We start from the raw sequence: 25,499 nt of genomic DNA, 5'->3' as shown, positions 1-25,499 counted from the left end.
AACATCATTGCAACTTATAAGGTCCAGAAAGGTAGGAAAGACATTGTTAAAATAGTCCATGTGACTACAGTGGTTCCCCCCCAAAATAATGACTTTATTCCACAATCTCTTCTCTTCCACGTCATTCTCCTACGCAAGCTCCTGCATAACACGCATGTGTCGTGGTGTTCACGTGACCAGCGTCGACCAATAGTGAGGTAGAACCAGGAAGCGCAGCACTGTATACACTACGTCAACAACGTGGGAGAATGACGCCATGCGATGTGTATTACGTGTTCATTCTCATTGCCAACTACTGGCCTGACCACAGAATACAGTGTTTTTAGTTGTTTTCGCGAGTCCCTGTGAACGAGGAACATTTTGTCAACATTATCCCCTGGAAAATCGCAAAGGAAAAAGTTTTCTGTGTTTGATACATCTTGTCGTGTAAACGTACCCTTAAACATAACCCTGACAATCAGCAAGAATTTTTATATTTGTGCATTTCTAGTTTTTTTATATTCAGAGCCCTGCACATGACATGCCAAATTAAATCTAGATAAAGACATCATGGCCTCGAATAAAGAATTTTCCACGACTTTGTATTCAGTTGTTCTCTAGTTATAGTTATATAGTGGCCATGTTGTATTAATTCAGTCCCTCGATTTATTTGAGTTAAATCAATATTTTGTTTTGTTTTTCCCCGCATGTCATATGTGTGTTAGAGTTATTTTTATGAATATACAACCTTTCCGTAATATATTCAATAATACAAAGTAATATATTGCTCTCCGCAGATCTGTTTGAGTCTGATGAGGCTGCTGCATTATTTGTCCCACTCCCCGCTCGGGTCCGTCACCCTGCTGGACTTCAGGCCACGACAGTTCGTTCTGGTGGGGGGAGTGTTGAAAGTGACCGACCTGGACGACGCCAGTGTTGAGGAGACGCCTTGCTCCCCGTCTTCTCCTTCAGACTGTCTCATGGAGTTCCCCGCACGCAACTTCACCCTCCCCTGCCACAAGGGCTGCTGTCAGGGTATCAATGAAAAGAGGAACCTCTACAATGCTTACAGGTGTGTGTTCATGGCCTGAGATCTGAGACAACTTGTGCTTTATTTGTGAAGTTTAGGGTGTATTTAAGGTGAAATGTTGACATAGTTTTCCATATTTTCTAGATTTTTCTTCACCTACTTGTTACCTCACAGTGCTCCCTCAGCACTGAGACCCCTTCTGGACAAAATCGTCAACTCTACAGGTGAGTTTGATTTCATTCATTTTCGTTCTGCTCTTATCCCTGCTGATAAAAGCTGGTCATATCGGCTCAGGGTGGTCAAGCTGGTTTTGGTAGCTGGTCTAAGGTGGTCTGTCAACCCAAAACTAGATCCAACAGATGGTAGTTTAGCTGATCAACCATCTAGACCAGTCCCAGACAGCAACATAGTGTCGGCCCAGATCCGGCCCACATCTGGTACATGTGGATTCCACACAGCCAGGTCTGGGCCGACACTATGTCGCCGTCTGGGCTGGTTCTCAACCTTTTTTACTCCACACACCCTAATACCCTAAATTTACTCCAAATACAATACAAACTTATACTTAATTCAACCTTTTTTTTTTCCCTTCACCCCTAAAGTTGTTTAATGCATTCCTATATTTTTAGGAGTGTATGTGCTCCTTGTAAAAAGTAAATGTCAAGCCCTGCTCTTGACTCCTTTTTATAGAGGAGAATAAGTTTGTTCAAACATACAAACATTCCTCCTCTTCACATCCCAACATTTCTCTTTCTGTCCCTCAGCATGCCTTTTGTCTCTGGCCTTAATTCCTTTCCTGATGCGCTCTATCAGCATGTTCATCAGTATAATGGCATGTCTGATAGCGTTTGAAATCTGTTTTTCTGGGACACAACAGTCCGTGAAGCCGCGGGTAGCGTGGGTGGCCCAGACTCGATCCTATCTTTCCCTCCCGGTGTCACGAAACATCCACTTCAGCATCACTCCGTAGGAATGTTTTCTTAATGACGGAATGTAAACCGTTAATAGTTGAGCTGTTTATGCTGTATTAATGTGTTTCAGGAGAGCTGATATGGGGCACCGACGAGACTCTGGTTCACCTCGAAAAAGTGCTGGATATCTACAGAAACGGACATTACCTCAAGAATAACACGCAGGCATACAAAACAGGTGAGTGACCCAGACAGATACCAAAACACCTTGACCTTTGACATTACTGAACACTTTCAAATGACCAAAGTTTAGATGCTCATTCACAAATGCAGTTCTGTTGCAAAAAAATAGCTAGACAGCATTTAAGGCAACATGGGCACTTCTAATACTGTTCAAAATGGGTGGCAGAAAAATGATTCTGCCTTGTAAGATATCTAACTTGGCAGCATATGTGCTTCAAAGAGTTATGCATTCCCAGAATGCACTGCAATGAGCTCATTCACTGATTCAAGGCAGGCAGAGTTGAGAGAAATGTGCACTATATTAATATTTCAATGAATACAGAGCCGTTTAATTGAATTAAAATAGTTTAATTATTATTTTTACATTTTATAAATTACTTGCAGTTCTTACTTGATTGATTTTTGTGCATCACTTTTTTAGCTTTGCAACATGTGCTAGCACCAAATTTACTGGAATCTCATCTGTGAGAGTTTTTTTTTAAAAGAGCTGTAAATTTACAGTCTAAAGTCAGCATAATATTTGTACAGATTAAGTTAAGTACAGTCAACACTCAGAGTTAAAACGGTTTTACTCTGTATTTTTGTCTTATTTTCAAGTACAAATATCTTGATACATTTAAGCAAAATGTCATATAAGGTCTTCTGTTATGAAAAATTGATCAAAATTAAGTTTTTAAAGTTTTCTACCAATGGGGTACACAAAATAAACTTAATTCAACTGGAAAACAAGCTGGCAGATGTTTTTGTCATTTCACTTAATTTTGGTCGATTTTTCAGAAAACAAGACTTAATATCTTAAGTCATTTTGCTTCTTAAGTAAATGGATCTTGATTTAAGGATGTTTAGATATTTGTCCTGGAAAACAAGACAGAAATATGTCACCAAAAAAAAAGGTTTCTTTAAGACCTAAGCCTGGGTTTCCCACTGGTAATTGTGGTGGTGTTCATGTGCTCATCTCGTAAATACCATCATTCTGAAACGACTAGAAGGCAGCAGAATCCTGGCAGTGAATGGGTTTCCTCAAATCTCCCCGGAATTAACCAGTTGTTCAGTCAGCAGAGAGAGAGAGAGAGAGACAGAGAGAATTTGTGTGTGCATGTAAGGACAAACGAGAGGAGATTTAGAAGATTAGAGTTTATATAACTGGTGAGCAGAGGGGCTGCTTACGTTCCTGACGGACAAAACAGCCATTTCAGCAAGAAGCACCCCAGTCTCCTTCTTACTCGCTCCACCCGTTTTTAACATTTTGTCCCTATTCTCTTTTTCTTTCTTTGCTATCCCTCATGCTCCAGTGGCAGTCTAAAGCAGACACTTGTTGACTGATGAGAGCGTTAAGCAGGAGAGGGCCATCTTCTCCAGAGAGATTTAACTCTTTCCACTCTCACTGCACCACCAGCTGTGTGTGCTGTCTTTAGACTGTACATTTCATTTACAACAGTTTTGTGCTGCGTTAAGCCTATCATTTTGACGTTTAACTATAACTAACTAGAAAATTCACGCTTCATACCAATTTTGAAAAATACTATTTTATTCCATCACTTTTTTGCAGACTACGCACATTTTTTAGTCTTGATGAAAACCATTTATTACAATTTTATGAGAATGGCGAACATTAAGTATCGGATTTGGTTTGAATAGTTTTGCACAGGAAAAAAACAATTGCAAATATCTGTGACCCGTGCTGGCAAAAGGAGTCGGAATGTGCACAGGATCATTTCGATCTACAGGCAAAACAATTGAAAAATAGATTTTGATTTTCAGGTTTTCACAAAAATGAGTTCATTAAGCCCTCGTCTAGTGATCCCAATGCTCCAAATAGCAATTTAACATCTAAAATTATCTTTATTAGTATGTTTTCTGAGATGAGTACCTTTCCTTTGTCTTTGTCTTGGCGAGTATTCACTCAAACATTATCTGTTATGTGAACGTTTGGGAAAAACATCTGATGTGTAGCATTCTATCAGAACCGTGCGGTACAGTAGGTCTTAATATATAGGCTGTCTGTTTCATTAATGTTAATCAAACAATTGTGGTATCATAGAAAGAAAATTGAATATAAATGTTTCTTATATATTTGGTTTTGACTTCATGTGTGCCAAATTTGGTGTTATTACCAGGGATTTTAAGGCATGGTTGCTAGGAGATTTTGTTTTGGTATCTTAACTCGATTTTTGTTTCCAACAAATCATACATCGTTTTGAAGGTATGAGAATGTGAAATTTTTTTTTTTGTGAAAATTTGCTCATTGTGACTTATTTTACCAGCACGTGTCACATTTATGTCAAATCACGATAACAACTGGGCGGATATATATCAATTGGCAACTTAGAAGTGCTCAATTTATGAGTAAATGTGTAAAATACACTATAGTTCAAAGGTTTGTGGCTTTAAAGAAAATAATGTTGTTTTTTATCAGCAAGGACACATTAAAGTGATCAAAAATGACAGTAAAGACTTTCATAATGCCACAAAAGGTTTCTATTTAAGATAAATGTTGTTCTTTTCAACTTTCATCAAATAATCCTGAAAAAATTGCTTCACAATTTCCACAAAAATATTCGCAGCACATTGATCAGTCTTCAACATTGATAATAATAATACATCATCATATTTATGATGATAAATTGACACTAAAGACTAGAGTAATGATGGAATAAATCACATTTTAAAATAAATTAAAATAGAAAAGTTATTTTAAATTTTAGTGATATTTCACATTCTTTTTACTGTATTTTTGACAAATAAATGCAGCATTGGCGAGCAGAAGAGAATTACATTAACGGCAGTGTAAAGGCCCTTGCACACTGAGTCCGAAATTTTCGCACGTAAAAAAATAAAATTCGGATTGGGTTCGATTGTCTGCGTTTTTCGCATCCGTGGCAAGCATTTTGAGAAGTGTTTTGACAATTCAGAGCCAACGAATTACGAATATGAAAAAGCGCACACGAAAATGTCCGCCTCAGTGTGCAAGGACCTTAAGTGTTAATTTAAATTCAGCAATTTGTAAACATCTTATTTGCCATGATTAAGTATCTTATATATACATATATATATTTCAGCATTAAATCAGCCATTCTACTCTCTAGTCTGGGAATAAATGGGATCGGCTAATATTTAAAGTGGCATGTGAACAGGCCTTCGTAATCTCCAGTCCAGTCCAGCGGGCAGTACATTGACTGGACACGTCTCTGCACTGCCTGGTGTTTTAGCTCTTCTTGTAAAACAGGGTCCTATGGCAGCACTGTGAGTTTGCATGGATACAGACAGGGCTTCCCTACGGAATTCACTCCTGCCCAACACGCATTAAAAGCCCAGCATGGCTCTGGCTGACTACATCAACTTCCCTCTCATTCCTCCTGCGTCTTACAGGAACATTCAAAGACTGCGAGCGCTCCATAAAGCATTAATTAGGGCAATAAAGAGTCTAATAGTTGCTCTTATTTACTGGCTTCTTGCTCCACTTAGTTGCCTCGTGCGTCCCTCCCTCTCCTCACTCTTCAGAAAGACCTCATCGAGGCAGCTTGCCCAGTCACCTTCATTCAAAGCCCTGCTTTCCAGGAGAAACAGTGAATCACGTCAGTAAAGCCCATCCAGCCATATCCCTGAAGAGCAAGAGAGGGAAAATGAGACTCAGAGATTCCGACATTTATGGCCTAGTAGTCGGGAGGGACGTTTGTAATTCACAGTTAGCTCGAGTCTTTTAAAGGCTCTTCTCCTTTTATCAGGCCCATTGTCACAGTGCTGTGAATGAGGCCTTGAGTTTACGTTACAACCTTCTCCAAGAGCATAAAAAAAACGAGTAAAACTCTTTTAACCATCCGAGACACTATCCAGAAGCATTTACAAACCTCACAGCGGTGCAGCAGTCATATTGACAGCTCTATGCCGATATATCCTGTCCACAAAATGGATTACCATGGGATCGTTTTTCGAATACATGACCACATTGTCAGCATATTTGCCAAAGGCATGCAGTCCATGACAGTGTATCCATCGCTATTCCGCTTCCAATCACCACAATGTCAAAGAGCCACGGTTGGATTGTGAAAACGCAGACTGGCTGTGTTTCAGCGCGGTTGGCGTGAAATCAAAGCTGTCCTTCAACGGCCTTTAACGGTCATATTAACCGTGCATTAGCATGAAAAGGAGGAACGTCACGAAGTACTGTCGTCAACTCGGTTTGAGGATCTTAGATGAGTAAGTGATGCAGGTTTGCTTGCTGGGTCTTGTCACGGGCGCTAGCAGAGCACTGCGTTCAGATACTTTTGAAGAGGAGGAAATTCCATCAAAAATAAGATACAAATACAGACCTCTGTCCCAGCTAACAAAAGCACGTTTTGCTAATGTTCCCATTTGGTAGTGACTATTTTTTCTCTGAATGTTCAAAACATCCAGTTATTAAATGTTTTAAAGAATTTTTTTTCTTGGTCATGCGAACGTTAAAGCAACATTCCATTTTATTATTTTGCAAACATTATAATGTTCTCTGAACGTTCTGAAACAAGTAGCAACATTTAAAAAATGTCTGACCAACGTCCAACTAAAACAATTTGGCAACACTTTAGAATAATGTCTCAGTGTCTGAGACGTAATCAATCATCTTTTTATTCTAGAGTGTTACCACACATTTAAGATTCTATAAAATAAACTAAAATAAAAGTTTGTGTTTGCATAATATATATGTTTGTACTGTGTATAATTATTTTGTATATATAAATACACACACATGCATGTATATATTTAATAAATATTTGCATGTATATACTGTATATATATTTATATATAATTTATAATTATAAATATTTTATATATAAATAACACATTTTTCAATTTTTCATTTTTAAATATATACATGCGTGTGTGTGTGTGTATTTATATAATTATACAAAATAATTATACACAGCACACACACATATATTATATAAACAAAAACTTTTATTTTGGATGCGATTAATCACAATCATTTCACAGCCCTAGATATATCACTGATGTTTTTTTGTGCTTATGTTTTAAGAACATTACTAAAGACCAGATAACTTTGAACAAACATTCTATTAATGTTATTAGAAGAATGTTTGTTCATAACCTTGCCAGATGTTCCCTGTTAGCTGGGTCGATGTTACTCGCGAAGTCTTACTGTGGTTAGTGTCTGTTTGCCTTTTCAGCAAATCAGTTAAAGGCAAACGGGACATCATGTGATTAATATTCATCTTACTGTATAATGTGCCTCATCCACACACACATTTTTCAGATTGTTCCTACGCGCCCGTTTTCCCCAAACTGAGCTCCTCGCAGCTGTTGAATTCATACGGACAGCTACATTTATTCTTTCTCTCATCTGAGAGAGAACAGCTGCCCCTGTTCACTAATGTAATGTCATACATTCAGTATTACAAACAGTATGTTGTGTTAATGTGAATCACATCTTGTAATGTTGACTTGATACAACATGACCGAGACGAGAAACAGACAGCTGCACATTTTTATGACTAAAAACACACTTCTGTGATCTGGCCATCAGTGAATGTTGGCAGCGGTACAGTGTCTGTTCTCATTAGTTACTCTCCACGTCTCAGCTCACGCCTTTACCGTACACGTTACTCCATTATCGTACGGTTTCATAACCAGCCGTGATCGATTAGGATGTGTCTCTCTTAACCCCATCCGCAGTGATATCTCCTTTGTCCACAAGTTCTGCTATGTATTATCTAATTCCTATTGTTCCTATTGGTTATGATTGTAACGCAGCAGTTTTATGTGCAGTGTAGACAGACAGACAGACTAACTGATAGAAACTATTATTGTAGGAGATTTTCTTTTAAAGTTTGTTACAGGTAGCACTCAAAACATTGTGAAAAATTTGCGATTTACATTGCAACATTTTCTTAATCACAATGATCCCCTCTAATTCTCATTACAGTAACCTAACAAATCTTTGATTTGTGGTAAATATTGACACAATGTTAGGTGGGTTTGGAAGCATGGCATTGGTTTCTTTATCTCAGCGATGGACTGCAGTGCTGAAGAGTTGACAGGCAGCGCAGAGATAAGCGACAGAACAAGATGAATGTGTGGGAGGGACAGCGTTAGTTTCATTTTCTTTTGGCCGTCACTCCTCAAGTCTCCCTCTATTCATCTGCCGTTTTCTCTTTTTATCTACTTCCCTCGTTCTCTTGGCTTTCCTCTGACTGTGACTGTCCGCGACGGAGGCATTTATTGTGCTCGGGTCATGTTGAGTGGTGTTTGAAATGTGTGTGAGTGAATTTCTGGAGGAAGTAATAAATAAAGGAGAAATCAAAAGACACATGTCAAACTCTGACTAACAACAGCCTGAAGACTCTCTCCGTCAAAGAACAAGACACCGTCTGTGTTAACACAATAAAGGAGCTTGTGTTGCTGTGTGTTGAGCTCCTACGCACTCGCACATACACACACTATGCTTTTCTTGGACAGTTGCAATGTGTTTGATTTATTGAGCAGTGTGTGTCAGTGCTGTCATGGGGGCTGTCAGATTTTGGCCAGAAACCATTGAACATGAAAGATTTACTTACTTATGATTGACATTCAGAACAGTAGCAATATTTTAAATATAAAAAAAAGAAAAAAAGAAAAAGTGGTTTACTATCTGTCCATTTCCCATAAATAACAAATATTTATAACCAGTATTTTGAAGAATAGCATTTTTACATGACTTTGTCTCTTTTGGCAGAGTATAAGCGTGTGTTAGATGCCTCAATAGCAGCAGAGAACTACCGCTGCTGGCCGTCCTATCAGCACGACGGATGCCTGCTGTCAGTCTTCAGCGTTCACGAAGCTATCGACGTGTGTGAGAGCCACGTCCAGTGCCGGGCCTTCGTCTTGACCAACCAGAGCACGTGGACAGGTAAAGTTGCCAAGTGTCACACTGTGTAGCTCAGCTTAGTACATTCATACCAACTATCCAGCTCAATTTTGCAAAGCGGAAATAAGATATTTTCTGCGAATGTCCGAAACTTGCACCATAGGTAAATAACTAGAAGAATAACAAAGAGCAGTAAATGGTAAAACTATTTGCGTTGCTGATCGGCTTGATTCGTGGCTTAGAACAAAGACTTTTTAAAATACCTATGGGAAAAATGAAGCGGAACCAACTCAGATGAAAAAGTGTACGGATACTAATGCACTTAATTAGAGGATCACAGCACTATCTACTAACTCTCTATTCACACTCAAACTCTATTGAATGCAATTGTGAATCAAGTCTGTGCTATCTGTTTGTTGCACCTATGTAGAGTGTTTCAGACCTGTGAAGATCCATTTCAGTTAGGATGCCTTCGACAGCTGCCTATGTAGACAGTAGACAGCATGGCAGCTCACTAGATTTTTGGAAAAGAGCCATTATAGTTTATAGTGTTAATGTAAATATGTGTGTGGATTTGTGTGAATGTACGTGATAAATGTCCTCGCCTCGTTTATAAATCGTGACGCACAACAACCGCATATAGACCAGCGCTTCTCAACTGCTTGAGATCTGTTCTTATAGCCCAGTGGAACATTTCATGGCGGAATGAAAGTAAAGACAAATAGGACAATAGCTGACATAAAGAAATATAGAGCTATAAAATCAATTTGGATATCATAGCTCAGTTTTTTTTGTCTTGGATGAGAGATGAGAAATTTTTGAGTTCATACTGAAATCACTGACTTCATCGTGACAAATCTGAGGAGGATGTGAGACATTTTCTAGATTGCTTGTAAATCTTTAGAGGAGACATGTGAGATTATATTTGTCATGAGAAACATCTGAGAAGGAGGTAGGGGTTGCAAAGACTAGTTGACTTTAATGTTCTGCCATGACGCTTTAAGCTTGACGTCGACTAGTCGCTGATCATGACCTATAGAGGGCGCAACAGAATAAGAAAACTTTGAAGTCCCCTTTATGCTCCGTTTCCAACAGTTAAAATGACAATTAAATGCGTACTCTGAGAGCGCTCCACAAGACATGTTTGATAAGATCATCTGGATGCTCAAAATTGATCGACTGAATGCACGTTTTAAACAGCTTATTGTAGACGTGAGTTAATCACCGTTCTAAACTCTGAAGTCGTTCAACGCCTAGAAGGAGGTTCGCCTTTTAAACTCATTACTGTCTAAAAGTGAACAGATATTGAGTTTTCATTTGTCAAGATTATTCCCTCTAGTTTTTGATGTCAAATTCAACAGTATTTTGGCTCAAATTTATCCAACACTTGGTAGAATCCAGCTTTATTACATGGTGTTAAAATGGATTCACATTAGCGAAATGTATGAAGCACAGCTCACACAGAAGTCACTTTCTGTTGGTCAGCGTAATTACAATCAGTGTAATTAACTTGAACCCGTTGTGAAATCAGAGTGGGCAGATCTTATGTCATCATGTGAAATTCCCAATCATGATGATTCCTATTGAAATGACTGGATTTCACCCACAATAAATCGCAGAACAATGGGAAATGTGACCGCACCTGTGGCGTAGATCCACAGCACTCTCATGTTTCTCTTCCTCCCACGTCCTGCTTCTCACATCCTATTCATCCTGTCTTCCGTCTGCTGTTTGGTAGCAGGAAATGTCCATTCTCTCACACACAGTTTTGATCTCTGCAGGTCATCAGCTTGTGCTCTTCAAAACCGGAGCATCCAGCATGAGCGTGGCTCCAGGGAAACTCTCGTACATACGCCTGGGAGCCGCTGAGAGCTGAAATGAGAGTCAGCTTCTTCTGATCGGCTCGTGTGCTGTCTACCCCTCAGGACTCGAGGAGGACGCCAACAGAGAAAGTTGTATTTTCTCTTGAAGACTCCTTCAGGAGGAGGTCAGCTGTGTGCAATACTGCCTCTCTGAACCTGGGATTGGACTGTGAATGTGTTTGTGTATCTAACAGAGATGCAGAGAGGTTGTTTATGCTTGTCCCAGCAACATATGTCAGTATTTCTTTCTCTCCATCCGTCATTCTTTCTCTTTCTGTTTTGCCCACACATAATCCTCCTTTATTTGCTCTGATATCCAGCACTTTGTTTTCCATTTGAATCAGGGTTTATTTGTTGAGCTTTTAAAAGCATTTGCTTTGAGTTTTGAAACCTTTTCAAATATTTGCTCTTGTAAAACAAATTCTTCTGACAATTGATGTCCAAATGTTCACCTAGACCAGTCTAAACAAGTAATTTATTGGTTTAATGAATGAAACGCCTCTTTTAAATTAGCAACAGATCAGCAACAAATCTGGAAATTTCTATTTCAATCATTTCTATTTTTCTTTGTTCTTGTCATTAAAGCTTTTCATGTTCTGTTTTGAATTTGAATATTATTTTCAATGGCAGAATGTAATGACCCATTCGAGAGGTTAATTGTGGTACTTGACTGTTAGACGGTGGTTAGTCAACCAATCCCCTTGTGGTGCGATAAAGTTTCCCAAGGAAATGTCGATCTGTTACTTGACAGGTGAAGGAGTTGGAGAGGTTTCTGCTTTCAGTGAAAGCACTTATGGTTGTGTTGTATATGAGAGTGATATTTTTATATGGAAAAATTAAAGTCATGTGACTTAAAACGGTGTCTTGGTCATTTTTGTGTGTGATAATATATTCAGAGTCAGACTGTACAAACTGAAATATGAACTTTAGGGCATAGAACATTTGTTATAACATTATAAATGGATCACATGGGGAACAATATCAAAGCAATTGTATCATACAGTTTTTTTTTAAAAAACACATTTTTAATATTTCACAATATCTCTGCAGTATTTGAATCTCTATGCTACTGTTCAAAAATGTTAGTACAGTAAGATTTTATGAATTTATTTTTAAAATAAATTATTACATATATTAAGCAAGGATACATTAAGAGACAATGAAGACATTCTATAATGTTATAAAAGTTTTCTATTTCGGATAAATGCTGTTTTGTTTGTTTTTTTATCTTTCCATTCATCCAAAAAAATAGCAGTTTCTACAAAAGTATTAAGCAGTAAAATGGTTTTGAAAATTGAAAACTATTTTGTGTCACAGAAGACACACACTCCTGTCAGCTACGAACAGCAAACTGAGGCTACAGTTCGCACAGGCTCACCAAAATTGGACAATGGAAGATTGGAAAAATGTTGCCTGATCGGATGAGTCTCGATTTCTGCTGCAACATTCAGATGGGTGTAAGCGACATACAAGCATGAATCCATCCTGCCTTGTATCAGCGGTTCAGGCTGCTGGTGGTGTAATGGTATTTTCTTGGCACACTTTGGGCCGATTAGTACCAGTTGAGCTTTGTTTAAACACCACAGCATACCTGAGTATTGTTGCTGACCATGTCCATCTCTTTATAACCACCGTGTACAGTCTTCTGATGACTTCCAGCAGGATAACGCACGTCACAAAGCTCAAATCAGCTCACACTGGTGTCTTGGACATGTTCACTTTACTCAAATGTCCTCCACTGTCACCAGATCTCAATCCAGTAGAGCAGCTTTGGGATGTGGAGGAACGGGAGACTCACATCATGGATGTGCAGCGACAAATCTGCAGCAACTGTGTGATGCGATCATGACAATATGGACCAAAATCTCTGAGGAACGTTTCCTGCACCTTGTTGAATCTGTGCCATGAAGAATTAAGGCAGTTCTGAAGGCAAGAGGGGCAAAAAGGCCCGGTACTAGCAAGGTGCACCTAATAAAGTAGCCGGTTAGTGTATGTATTTTAAAGGCATTTAAAAGCAAAACAAACTGTGATTGGTCACTTTAAATGTCTGTCAGATGGTCTTTTCCTGTCTAAGTGGGACGTTCTTGACAAGAATAAGTGGACTAGACCTCATGCTAAAAGTCAAAAGTCTGGTCACAGGAAACTGAGCCTCAGCACAGACAGGCGAGAGGAGCAGAAGCCTTAACATTCCCGACAGTCCCCAGTGGAATTACTCGGGCTGCAGGTCCAGCATCGGGTCAGCTCATCTCCTGACACACACATGCTCTCCAGATGCCACCATCCAAATCCTCTTTCACAGGGCCTCATTTCTACATCGGGACTGATAGAGATAGATGGGACCACAAAGACTTGAAAACCCAGGCAGGATCAGATCTGTAGAGAGGGGTGTGTGGAGAATCAACGCTCGAGTGTGTGTTAATGTGTATGTGTCAGACTGAGAGATAAGGAGAGAAAGCGAGACACAAAGACTGAGAGAGCGAGGGACGCATCTGTCTTCTATTGGCCTGAGGGATTATGGCTTTTCCTGAGGCACGGCTCCAGGCTGTGAGAGAGACGGAGGGAGAGAATGAAGGACTGAGAGATGAAGGAAGGGTGAGTGGGATTGTGGGTTAGCTGCAGCGCCACTAATGAGAGACAGACCCTGTGTTAAAAAGTCACCTCAGTGCTGTGACATGTGCTGGTTTTCTAAAGTAAGGAGAAAACTTCCACCTTTCTGCATTTGGGTTTTTAGTTCAACATGTTTGAGTGTTTCGTTACGACATTAGGGTGAGCAAATATGACAGAAGTTTCATTTATGAAGTAACTCCTCATGTCCCAGTGCTGCTATCCTTCATTATATCATGCCAACTAAAGTGACTCATTAGAGTGGAAGGAATTTCAGCCAATATAATATATAAAGCAGCAATGGAAGAAATTCACTGTGTGGAGCGAATGCCAGCTGGCATATTAGCAAAACCTTAGTCAGGACAGACACCATATTGAATTTTACGAGGATGAAAACGAAGCTGACATACAGTTTTTGCACTACGTAAAGATCCTAGATCTTATGCAATTTTCAAAACACAACTTTCAAAGAAGAACGTTTTTGGAAAGATGTTTCATCAGATGAACAACTGGCATATTGGTAAACAGGACAATCTATTAAACATGCTGTACTTCTGCCCCTCACAGCTAAATATGATGCTACCTTGACTAAGGTCTATATAGCAAAATTGTCCCTGTATGAGTTTTTGGCTTATATTTATATATAATTTTAGATTTTTTTTTTTAAAAGAAACAATGAAACAGCGTTTTTGAACTAAATCAGTGATTTAATGATTCATTCAAAAAGAAAGTCTCTTGCTTCGTTCCATAAAAAAAAAAAAAATTTTATGGATTTTGTTGATACGGATTTTATTTGCTTGGTAACAGCCTGCAGTGTCTTATTATTCAAACTGAATTTTAATGATTAAATCCACCACACAGAATATGAAGAATATGGAAAGTTTTGGAACTGGACACAACAGGCATAAACCAGCAAAGATACCAGCACAAAAACACAATAGACTTTTGTCTAATTATTGTTATTGACAAAATTCCAGAAAATATTGATATACAATTATTTTGTCAATATCATCCACCCCTGCTTCAGAGCCATACAGAGGCAAAATTTACTGTGTTTTTTTATGTTGTGTAAAACATTAATTTAAAGATGCATTCAGTAGTTGTTTCACTAGCATTATCAACACTTCTTTTGTGTACTTTAAGTTTAGATACTACAATGGTGTTAGATGCTACACTGCCATCTGTGGACGTGGATCAGCATATCAGCTCTGAGTCGTTTATTAGTTTATTGGATGAATCACACTGATACTAGTGAGTTTTAGAGATCCTCACATGTCCAATGACGATTGTCTCAGTTATAAATATATATTGTCGTGGTTATAAATGTTATGAATGCTCCGATACACAAAGATTGATCCAAACGCAGCTTTATTAAATAAGGGTAATCCAAACTCGTAATCCAGTAAACAGGCAGTGGTCAAGGCAGGCAGCAATAAACAGAGTCCAATAAACAATCCAGATAGGGGCAGGCAGAACAGAGTCAGATACGATAAACAGTCCAGGGTCAAAAACAGAAAACAAACACGGACACAACGCTCAGAAATGCAGACTCACAATACAACAAGACTTCGCAATGAGTGAATGTGAAACAGGTATTTATGGTGTGAGTGAAACAAGGTGATGAGAAACAGGTGAAAGAGATGAGTGCTGATGAGTCTGGGCAGTGCGTTATGGGAAATGTAGTGTTTGAAGGAGTGATCACAGTCTAGTGTGGAGTGGCCTCTGGTGGCTCTCGAAGGCACTCCAGCTGGTGACCGTTACAATAAAATTCTAAAATTTGGGTCACATCATTTCAGCACTGGAAAATACATTAAAGGGCATATTCAAGTTTTTTTTTTCTTCCTCAAAATTAATAAACTTGTATGAAAACACCATATGAAAAGTTAATGCAGGATTTAAAATTGTTTTGCAAGACATAATTTAGTAGAAAACGTGACAGTTTACTTGACCGTGCTGAAAACTCGCTTTTTTTCAACCAAGAACCAAGTGAGACTCCGGGCTGTTGCGGTTCCTTCGGTGCGCACAGCTCCTTCATCAGGTGACCCACACCTTACATCAGGGATGGGCAACTTCGGTCCTGGAGGGCCACTGTCCTACAGAGTTTAGCTCCAACCCTGAAAAAATCACCTGCCTGTAATTTTCTAGTAATCCTGAGGACCTTGATTAGCTTGTTCAGGTGTGTTTGATTAGGGTTGAAGCTAAACTCTGTAGGACAGTGGCCCTCCAGTAACGAAGTTGCCCATCCCTGCCTTACATAATTAAAATACATGATTATGAGTAGGCTACAGTTTTCATCTCGTATATAGAAACATTTAAAAGGCTCTTCACAAAAACGTATTATTATTATTATTATTATTAAAGGGGGGGTGAAATGCTATTTCATGCATACTGAGTTTTTTACACTGTTAAAGAGTTGGATTCCCATGCTAAACATGGACAAAGTTTAAAAAATAAAGTTGTACGTTTGATGGAGTATTTCTGTGCCAAAAATTCTCCTTCCGGTTTGTCACAAGTTTCGGAAAGTTTTTTTCGAGTATGGGCATGTGTGACGTCAGATGGGGCGGAATTTCCTTATACGGGTCCTAAGGGCACTTCTCCCGGAAGGGCGCGCGCGCACCCGTAGACCAGAGTGAGAGAGCGAAAGCAGTACGCCCATCAAAGCGCTGTGCTCGGCTTTAGGGACGTTTGCCGGATTTGTAGATCGTCTAATGCTTAAGGATGGAGCAGTCCCAACGATAAAGGTTCACGGTCGTGCGTTGGAACCGCAGGTGGTGAGTACAACTGCTTAAAATGTCTGTGTGTTGTTAGCTATCAGTGCGTAAGTACAGCAAGTAAACAACATGATCACGTATACTTAATAGGGCTGGGGTAAACGATTATTAATTAAACGATTAGTCGGGCGATTATTTTATCGATTAGTCGACTAATCTAACGACTAATTGGAATTAATTATCCTGTCTGTTATTCGCATATCTCTGTCGAACCGTTACTCCGATGGATTTCAAACTCGACAGCTGTCTGGGCACGAGTAAGTGCAGTGCCAAGTTTGACGTTGTTTGGATGAGAAATGCAAAAGATATCGGTAAATATATCGGTAAAAGAAACACTTAGAAGGTTGTGGTTTAAAAATAAACATTCTGACATAAACACTCTGTCAGCTACAATGTTTACTTCTGAATAATTTAGTATAAGCCTGATAAATCCATTTTGATTAATTTGAGTAAAAAATGTGTTTTCTTTACCAAGAAAGTGGCAAGATGAAAACCACTATTTTCTGTTTCAAACTTTCACATAGCATCTTTAGGTTATAATAACATAAATAATTCAAATCCAGATTTAGATTTTCAAAGATTTATTATAAAAACAGATTATTTTTTCCCAAAAATGCAATAAATTCATTGAATCAATATAAAAGTTATTTTTCATATTGAAACTGTTGAAAATACACAACAAAGTAAGTTGATCCACATATGACAGCCTCTGAACTCGGTCAATACTAATCTTATAGGCTATACAGGCACGTACTGGACTAAACATAGGCTACATTCAATCAGCCATCGCTAAGAAATACCTCCTGAACTTTTTTGACGGCGATCAGCTGTAAAATGGCTTGGTCCTGCTCGGTTTTCGTTGACTTCAAGTACAAGAATTGAAAGTTCTCATCTGCGTTTCCTGCCTGGGTGAAGGACATGCAGCTCTCGCGCTCGCCGATGGCGGATGCCCTCACTGCGAGCTATTGCCTATGGCGACTCTGAGAACTCGCCTGGCATCATTCCACGAGACGGCACTCCCGCTGTGATGCCGCGCCGTAAAAAGCGCCGTGCTCAGCGGGTCACTGAGCCTCCTCCCACTGAAAAAAGCTTGCCGCTTCGCTGCCTGCTTCGCCTGAGTCTCTCACCCCCCGGACAGTGGCCGCCGCTGGCCGCCGCTTCCACTGGTGACGACGAAGAAGAAGCGGCAGTTTTCGAGGAGGACAGCTGCTCTATCCTGGCGTCAGGCATTGAGGATTGGTCGAGCTCTGTGGATCTCGCCCCTTCTTCTGCCCGCGAGCCATCAGGGAAACGGGCCAATATTGAAGCTGAGCTGACGCGTCTGCTCACACAGTCCACAGAGAGCCTCGGCCTCGAGTGGTCAGCGCCCGACGAGCCTGCACGCAACCGGCTGGACGCGTTTCGATGCCTTCAAGACCCGGGTCCCGAGACCGCGCTCTCGCTCTACAGGCTGCCGCCCCAACAACCCCCCCCCCCCCCCCCCCCGCGCGGGCCCCGGCCGTAGATTGAGATAAAGCCCGAGCCCTCAAAGTCTTCCTAGCCCGCCTAGGAAAGCGACGGTGTTCAAGTCCCGCTGCGGCCAGACTTCCACCAAAACTTCTCGCTCGTTCAGTTCCAGAAAATGTGACTGTTCCAGTGTATTCTGCAGTAAACAAGTCGGTTACACTGCTCGCTAGCCTGCACGCAAACGCCGCTTTTACGGCGACCCAGAAAAATCCCATAAAGAGTGTATTTTCTGGTGTTCCGGCCACGGCCGATGGTGTTATGAGTGTAGTACAAATGCCCATTGTCCAGTGCCCATTCCTACACAGAGACACAGCGCACCCCACAGGGCTTGCGCACATAAATCCGACTCATGTCGGTTGCGCACTAAATGTAGTGAACGTGCCCACATCCCACTGCCCACTAACACTACACACTGCATGTCTCTCGGTTTCTGTAAAAACGAAACCAACACACATACAGTCAGCTCAGGCCGACGGTGTTTTCAGTGCAAATGTGCTCGCTGTTCCGCGCCCACATTCACTCGCAGACATGACGAATGACGTCTCTCAGCTACCCGCCGTGAGAGAGTCGAGTGCGTTATCAGCGTGCCCCCCACCTCGAATGCTGCAAGTGCGGTGTCTATTTTTCATCATACCGAAGCTCTCCGGCCGCCGCCACTATGTCACGGCCAGAGCCCAGATCTCATTCAACCCCTAGCTATCCATGCAAATGCATGGGCAAAGCTTCCCGGGGTATCAGAATGGGTGCTGAACATTATAAAAAGAGGATAATCACTACAGTTCGCTCGACGCCCCCGCCGTTGTGCGGCGCGAATCGAAACCACGGTAGAAAAGGAAGTAGCACATCTACTTCGTGCCGAAATTGCGAAACTGTTGAGCAAAGGGGCCATAGAGCCTTTATCTCAAGCTCAGAGCGAAGGGGGGCTATACAGCAGATATTTCCTGGTACCGAAAAAAGACGGGGGTCTCAGACCCATTCTGGATCTAAGACAGCTGAACAAAGCGCTTGCAAAACGCCGGTTCAGAATGCTCACGACCAAGAAAATCCTCTCGCAAATTCGCCAGGGGGACTGGTTTGTGTCAATAGATCTGAAGGATGCGTATTTCCAAATACAAATAGCGTCACGTCACAGGCGATTTTTGAGATTTGCCTTCGAGGGCCAGACATATCAATACACAGTCCTACCGTTTGGCCTGTCCTTAGCACCCCGTACATTCACAATGTGCATGGACGCAGCCCTCGCTCCCCTGAAACTTCGGGGAATGCGAGTTTTGAACTACTTGGACGATTGGCTGGTTCTAGCTCATTCACACTCAGAGCTCATAGAACACAGGACCATTTTACTCGAGCATCTCGAGAATCTGGGTCTCGAAGTCAATTGGGCGAAAAGTTCACTGTTTCCCAGTCAGAGAATATCTTTTCTGGGCACAGAACTGGACTCGCTGTCTATGACAGCTCAACTATCGCCGCAGCGCAGACTGGCTATTCAGCGCATGACGGAAACCTTCCGCCGCGGCGCTATAGTCCCGCTCAAACAGTTTCAAAGGATACTGGGTCTCATGGCCACAGCATCAGCAGTTCTTCAGCTCGGTCTGCTTCGCATGCGCCCACTGCAGTTCTGGCTAAAAGCGCGAGTACCGCGCCGAGCATGGACTTCCGGTCTTTTTCGCCTCAAGGTCGATCAGAAATGCATCTCAGCACTGAAACCTTGGAAAGCGACAGACTGGTACCAGTCAGGTGTAAGCCTGGGGACTTCCTCGAGTGTCTACGGATGCCTCCACCTCGAAATCGCCAGGGAGGCATCACATCCCGAAACCTTTACAGGCTGACGGAACACCTCCTGGTATGGGCTCAGCACAACCTGCGCTCGCTCAGAGCAGCGCATGGGCCTGGCCACCTAAATGTGGGACCAGACAGACTATCCAGGAACAATGTTCCGGCAGGGGAATGGTCTCTACACCCACAGACAGTCCAACTGCTGTGGAAGACATTCGGCAGAGCGGAAATAGACTTGTTTGCGTCAAGAAAACGCTCACTGCCCGGAGTTTTTCTCCAAGAGCAGGGATGCACTGGCCCACGTCTGGCCCTGCGGCCCGCTCTATGCTTCCCCCCCCCGTCACGCTCCTACCTCAGGTGTTAGAGCGGATCAGGGAAAGCGGATGCTCAGTGCTACTAGTGGCTCCGTTCTGGAAGAACCAGGTTTGGTTCCCAGTTCTGATGCAGCTGACGTGCGCTGCCCCATGGCCAATACCAGTGAGGAGGGACCTCCTCTCTCAGGCCAGGGGCTCGATATGGCATCCTCGCCCGGAGATTTGGTCCCTACATGCGTGGGCCATCAACGGGTACCCACTGATCTCCCACAGGGGGTGTTAAACACGATCATGCAGGCTAGAGCCCCCTCTACGAGGCAGCTCTATTCCTCAAAATGGTCTGTGTTCTCTAGCTGGTGCACAGCACGCGGCTTTTCACCCCAGGGTTGTGGAGTAACGGAGGTTCTCTCCTTCCTACAAGAGCTACTGGATAAGGGCAGAACCCCATCCACGCTCAAAGTTTATGTGGCGGCTATAGCAGCGTTCACTGAACCAACGCTTGGCCAGTCACTTGGAAGGAACGATCTGGTCATTCGCTTCCTTAGAGGAGCTAAGAGGTTAAATCCTCCCAGACCTCCCTCAGTTCCCATATGGGACCTTTCTACAGTCTTGGAGGCCATGAAAGGTGCCCCATTCGAGCTGATCCAATCTATAGATGTCAAACACTTATCTTTCAAGACAGTGTTTCTTTTGGCTCTCGCTTCAGTAAAGCGTATAGGGGACTTGCAAGCGCTCTCAGTGAGCGCGACACGTATGGAGTTTGGGCCAAATGACTCTAAAGTCATACTCAAACCAAGGCACGGGTACGTTCCTAAATCCCTCAACACACCGTTCAGGGCCTAGGTGATTTCCCTGTCCGCCCTGCCGGTCTCTAACGAGGAAAAGGACGCCAGCTTCCTTTGCCCGGTCAGGGCATTAAGGGCTTATGTGTCTCGCACATCTTTCTTCAGACAGACAGAGCAGCTCTTTGTTCTACGGACGTTCTAAGGGACTTGCCGTGTCAAAACAGAGCCTATCCAGATGGATAGTCGATGCTATAGCGCTGGCTTATACCTCTAAGGGCTTGCAGTGCCCATTAGGTGTCAGAGCGCACTCCACGAGGGGTATGGCCTCATCGTGGGCTTGGTCTAGTGGGATTGCCTTGCAAGATATCTGTATGGCGGCAGGCTGGGCCTCCCCGTCTACATTTATAAGGTTTTATAACCTAGAGGGGTTCCTGCTTTGCAGGCTAAGCTGCTTTCGGTCTAAGTTCGGTATTGTCTGCCCCGATGTTCGGCTCAGAATACTGAAAATGCTTGAGCAAATGCTCGCTGATTGATTGCGCAGCTCTATGGGCAGTGTGTAAGACCCACTATATTCATCAGTCCAGGCCGAGGGTCGCCCTGGCTGTATGAAACATTATCAGTATAACCGCTCCTTATAGGATGTTATATCTTACAGGAATGATGCTATTCTAGCCACTCTTCCTGGACTCTCTGTGAGTCCCTTATGATCATGTACTATATGAGCCCGGGCACTTGCCCTTGGGACTTTGGTGCTGGATCATAGCATGCATGGCGTTTTACACTGTGTTCCCCTAGCGTAAGACTTACGCAGTACGAGAGAACCTCTCGTAAGAGAACGTACTCGGTTACTAACGTAACCTCTGTTCTCTCTAGAGAGGGAACGAGTACTGCGTATCTCTGGTTTGCTCCGGCGATAAAAAACCAGTGAGCTAGCCTCTCGAAGCTATATTTATAGCCCAAGGCCACGCCCGTTTTGGCAGGACGTGGCGTATTGGGCGCGAAGCGCCCCCATTGGAGCTCACGTCACGAGAGGGCCTTATCGATAGGCTACTGCAGTTGCCGCAGGGCAGCCAAAAGGCGCGCGAGCCGTCTCGCCTGTGTCTGCATGCTGCCGCAACGCGTTTTACATTATTTCAAAATTAAGGATCATTTTTTGGCTTCAGTATCTCACTGAAAAGAGATTTTCCCCTAGCGTAAGACTTATGCAGTACTCGTTCCCTCTCTAGAGAGAACCGAGGTTACGTTAGTAACCGAGTACGTTTTTTAAAAGATCCCCTGGGGTTAACGTGTCAGCATTCGACAGAAGTTTGACGCTGTCATGTGAGAACAATCAACAGTCGGCATTTCTCCTCCTCCCGCGTGCCTCATCTTCTTAATCTCCTCACGTAAATAATTAGATTTCGATGGCTTACGTGTCTTCCCTACGGCAGAAATCACCACAAGTTCATCAATGCCGTCAAATGTATTCATTTTTTTTGTTTGTTTGTTGATCAAAAAGTACAAAGTAGATAAGGAAAACTAGGATGCCGGGTGTATTCAAAGCACCACCGTTACTGTTTACAATGCGTGGAATGGTGCGCTGTAAATGGTTGAGTGGATTTATCGCATTCTGCAGAGAAAGGAGACTGGCGTTTGTCGCGGTTTGGAAAGAAAGGGAGAAAACATGACAGAATAACACGGCGGGCGGTGTGTGTGTGGCGAGCTGTACCTCCGGGAATGGTGCAAAAAATAAATAAAGAAGCGTTGACGCAAAAAATTTGACGTCGACGTAATTTTATCGACGCACCGCTACAGCACTAATACTTAATGTATCTATGGAGCATGCGATGTATGGTGTGTGTGTGTGTGTGTGTGTTTAAATACATTTGTTTAGCTGGCCACTGTAGGTGTCTGTTTGTTTATTGTAAAACCACTCCAAACAACAATACACAAAGAGTGTGAAAATATGTTGAAATAAATAAATAATTTCATAATAAACCTAGGGGGCCGTTCACACAAAGCACGCTTCTTCATTGAAATGCGCTACTATTCCATTGTTTTTCTATGAAAGAACTAGTCGGATGTGCAAAACTGTTCCGCTTGCTACTGCTAAGACACATACAATAATCCATAAACCAGTTCATGTCCTCATAAACCACGAGTAAACACACACAAATGTTGTAAAACTCGCGCATGACATGGTGTTCTAAAAACACTGCGCTCAAGTTAAAATCATTTCTACTTTTAAAAAACTCTCGAGACCTCGTGTTTTTCCCCCATTTCACTGCCCATCTCACGTTTTTCTAAGCAAAAACGCGTTCTCTATGTATGCTTGTGATTCTTTAGCTCCGGCCACACGGCACAGCCGCTCGTTTTTTTCCGGAAAGACTCGGTACAGCCTATCTTTCTTTTATAAATAAAATAAAACTAAAGACTTTTTGGAGATATGAAGGATGCGATACTACTCTATAGGTACTCAAGATTAACATGAGATTGACTGAAACTGAGTGTTTCACCCCCCCTTTAATGTGTTAAACGGTTTAAATTAGCACCAAATTAATCTGTTAACAGTCACACATTTTTGAACAAGCTTTACTTTTGCATCTTACTTTCAATAGATTGTAGTTACCGCATATTTTCATAGTGAATCCAGTGCTTTTTTAATATCATCATATTATTGTTTTTGTTAATATTTTGAATTAGATTAAATTTTTTGCTATATTTTCTGTTTGTGTTTTAAATTTCGTTAAAATTGTGATTTTATTGTAAAAAATATGTCTATATATTATTTATTTGAATTAATAACAATATTATTTTTATTTAGTTTTAGTTATTTTAGTACATCAATGTCAACGAAAATGAGAAATGTTGCCTTGGCAACTAGCTGAAAACATATTTTTTTAGTCAATCTTTATTTTATTTATTATGATTTTAGTTTTAGTTAATGATGTCAACCCCCCAGCACATCAACACTTTTATTTCAAAAGTTTTAAAAAATATATTTTTTAAGACACGACCCCAGTAAAGAACGGTGAATGTTGGTCTGAAACGGCAGGTTTGTGGTGCAGCTTTGAGTTTTTGCCTCAGTCATGTGTGTTCAGAGGTTCAACGTGATGGAGCAGGAATGCGAGAGGAATGCAGACACAGTGGTCATCCCAGCATGAAAGAAATGAGGGGGGATGAGAGAGAAAAACAGAGAGGGAGGAAAAATAGTACAACGATAAAGGCCTTTTAAGAGGCACAGACAGTGAGCTTCTGTTGACTGGACATACATGAGAGACGGCCAGATGGGAAGAGATCCAAAAGGGAAAATGGACACACACTCTAACGCTCACACTTAGAAAGGAGAGCAGCTTTGCCTTTTTATCCAGTTGTACCCATGTCTCAAAGGGAACCAGCTGATATGGTTAACAATACAAGTGAAAGTGAAGTGTAGGATGGCGTATTAAAAATGTCACTCACACACACATACACACACACGCACGCACGCACGCACGCACGCACGCACGCACGCACGCACGCACGCACGCACGCACACACACACACACACACACACCACTGCCTGCTGAGGTTGACCAGAGGTCATCTGGCTGTGTACCAGACCCTCATGACTCCCTCCAGACAGAGAGTGAGAGAAAGGGGTTTAGAAAACTTTATTTTTTACACATTTTATATTCCTAATTCAAACATCATATCCCCAAAACACTGGAAAGCAACTAAATAAAAATAAGGCTCAATTTACACCTGGAATTAAGATGCGTTTGGTCGATCGGATCACAAGTAGACAAGGGAGACACATTCCTGTTAACACCTGGTGTTTTAATCCGTCTCTTTTGTCCACTTTCAACCACTTCTGTCCTGATTTCTTTGAGGGGAGGGTCTATGGGTGGGTAAATGTATGTTTTTTTTTTCTTTTCTTTTTAGATCTTTCGATTCAATGCACCAGATAAGCTTGCACAATTTACACATGAACGTGACTGGAGACGATGAAAAAACACGGAGAGCATCAGCTTTAGTTTCTGCTCTGACAGCCGCAAGACCAGCCAAACGCTGTGAGTGTGTGTTTGAAATCAGGAATGGTGAGAGAACATTGTGCTTGATACGTTTTTCATTTTCAAACCAAACTTGGGTCTTCAACCGATAAAGTTTAAATCCCATTTAGCTAGCGCTAGAGTAGACGGTCTTTTGTGGTTGTTTAAACACATTTGACCACATTACACATTACACTACGAAAGCAATCCGGTCGAATGTGCACTGTAAAAAATGTCTGACCTCCCCAACTAAAAATTTTCTAGTGACTGGTCACATCAAAATTTTTCAATTGGCCCAAGTGAAATTCTGTAAATTATATAATTAATTTATAATAAATGTATAATTAATCAGAGGGACTGATGAAAAAGAACTTATTGATGTTGTAAATAAATTGAAGAGTAAGAAGTCGACTGACTGCCATGATATTGATATGTGCACAGTCAAAAACATTATTGAATCCATAGCAAAACCTTTAACCTATATTTGCAATCAGTCCCTACAAACCGGTGTCTTTCCAGATAAAATGAAAATAGCTAAAGTTATACCAATATATAAAACTGGAGACAAACATACACTACACAACTACAGACCCATCTCATTGCTTCCACAGTTCTCTAAAATACTGGAAAAAATGTTCTTTATAAGGCTAGATGATTTCATCGCTAAACATAGCATTTTATGTGAACAGCAATATGGTTTTAGAGCTGATAGATCAACTTCTCTTGCACTGATAGAATTTATAGAGAAAGTTACAAATGCCATAGACAGGAAGCAATATGCAGTAGGGATATTTCTAGATCTCAAAAAAGCTTTTGATACTGTAGATCACAAATTATTGATTCAAAAACTGCAAAGATATGGTATTA

The 25,499-nt window shown here is 41.5% G+C and overlaps 1 protein-coding gene across 1 annotated transcript in view; it reads left to right on the top strand.

Annotated features, from left to right (window-relative positions):
• pkdcca (protein kinase domain containing, cytoplasmic a) overlaps positions 1-11,719 on the top strand; it is a 32,892-nt gene extending 21,173 nt beyond the window's left edge. The window contains exons 3-7 of the mRNA XM_081351700.1: positions 777-1,051; positions 1,154-1,233; positions 2,051-2,158; positions 8,873-9,046; positions 10,786-11,719. Of these exons, the coding sequence (XP_081207826.1) occupies positions 777-1,051; positions 1,154-1,233; positions 2,051-2,158; positions 8,873-9,046; positions 10,786-10,880 (732 nt within the window). The 3' untranslated portion in view covers positions 10,881-11,719. The remainder of the gene's footprint in view (positions 1-776; positions 1,052-1,153; positions 1,234-2,050; positions 2,159-8,872; positions 9,047-10,785) is intronic.
• Positions 11,720-25,499: the final 13,780 nt, after the last annotated feature.

The sequence above is a fragment of the Scardinius erythrophthalmus genome, assembly GCF_964197995.2.
Source record: "Scardinius erythrophthalmus genome assembly, chromosome: 21".
Taxonomy (NCBI): Eukaryota; Metazoa; Chordata; class Actinopteri; order Cypriniformes; family Leuciscidae; genus Scardinius; species Scardinius erythrophthalmus.
Note: the sequence above shows the minus strand (reverse complement) of the source record. Positions and strands in the feature narration are given on the sequence as shown.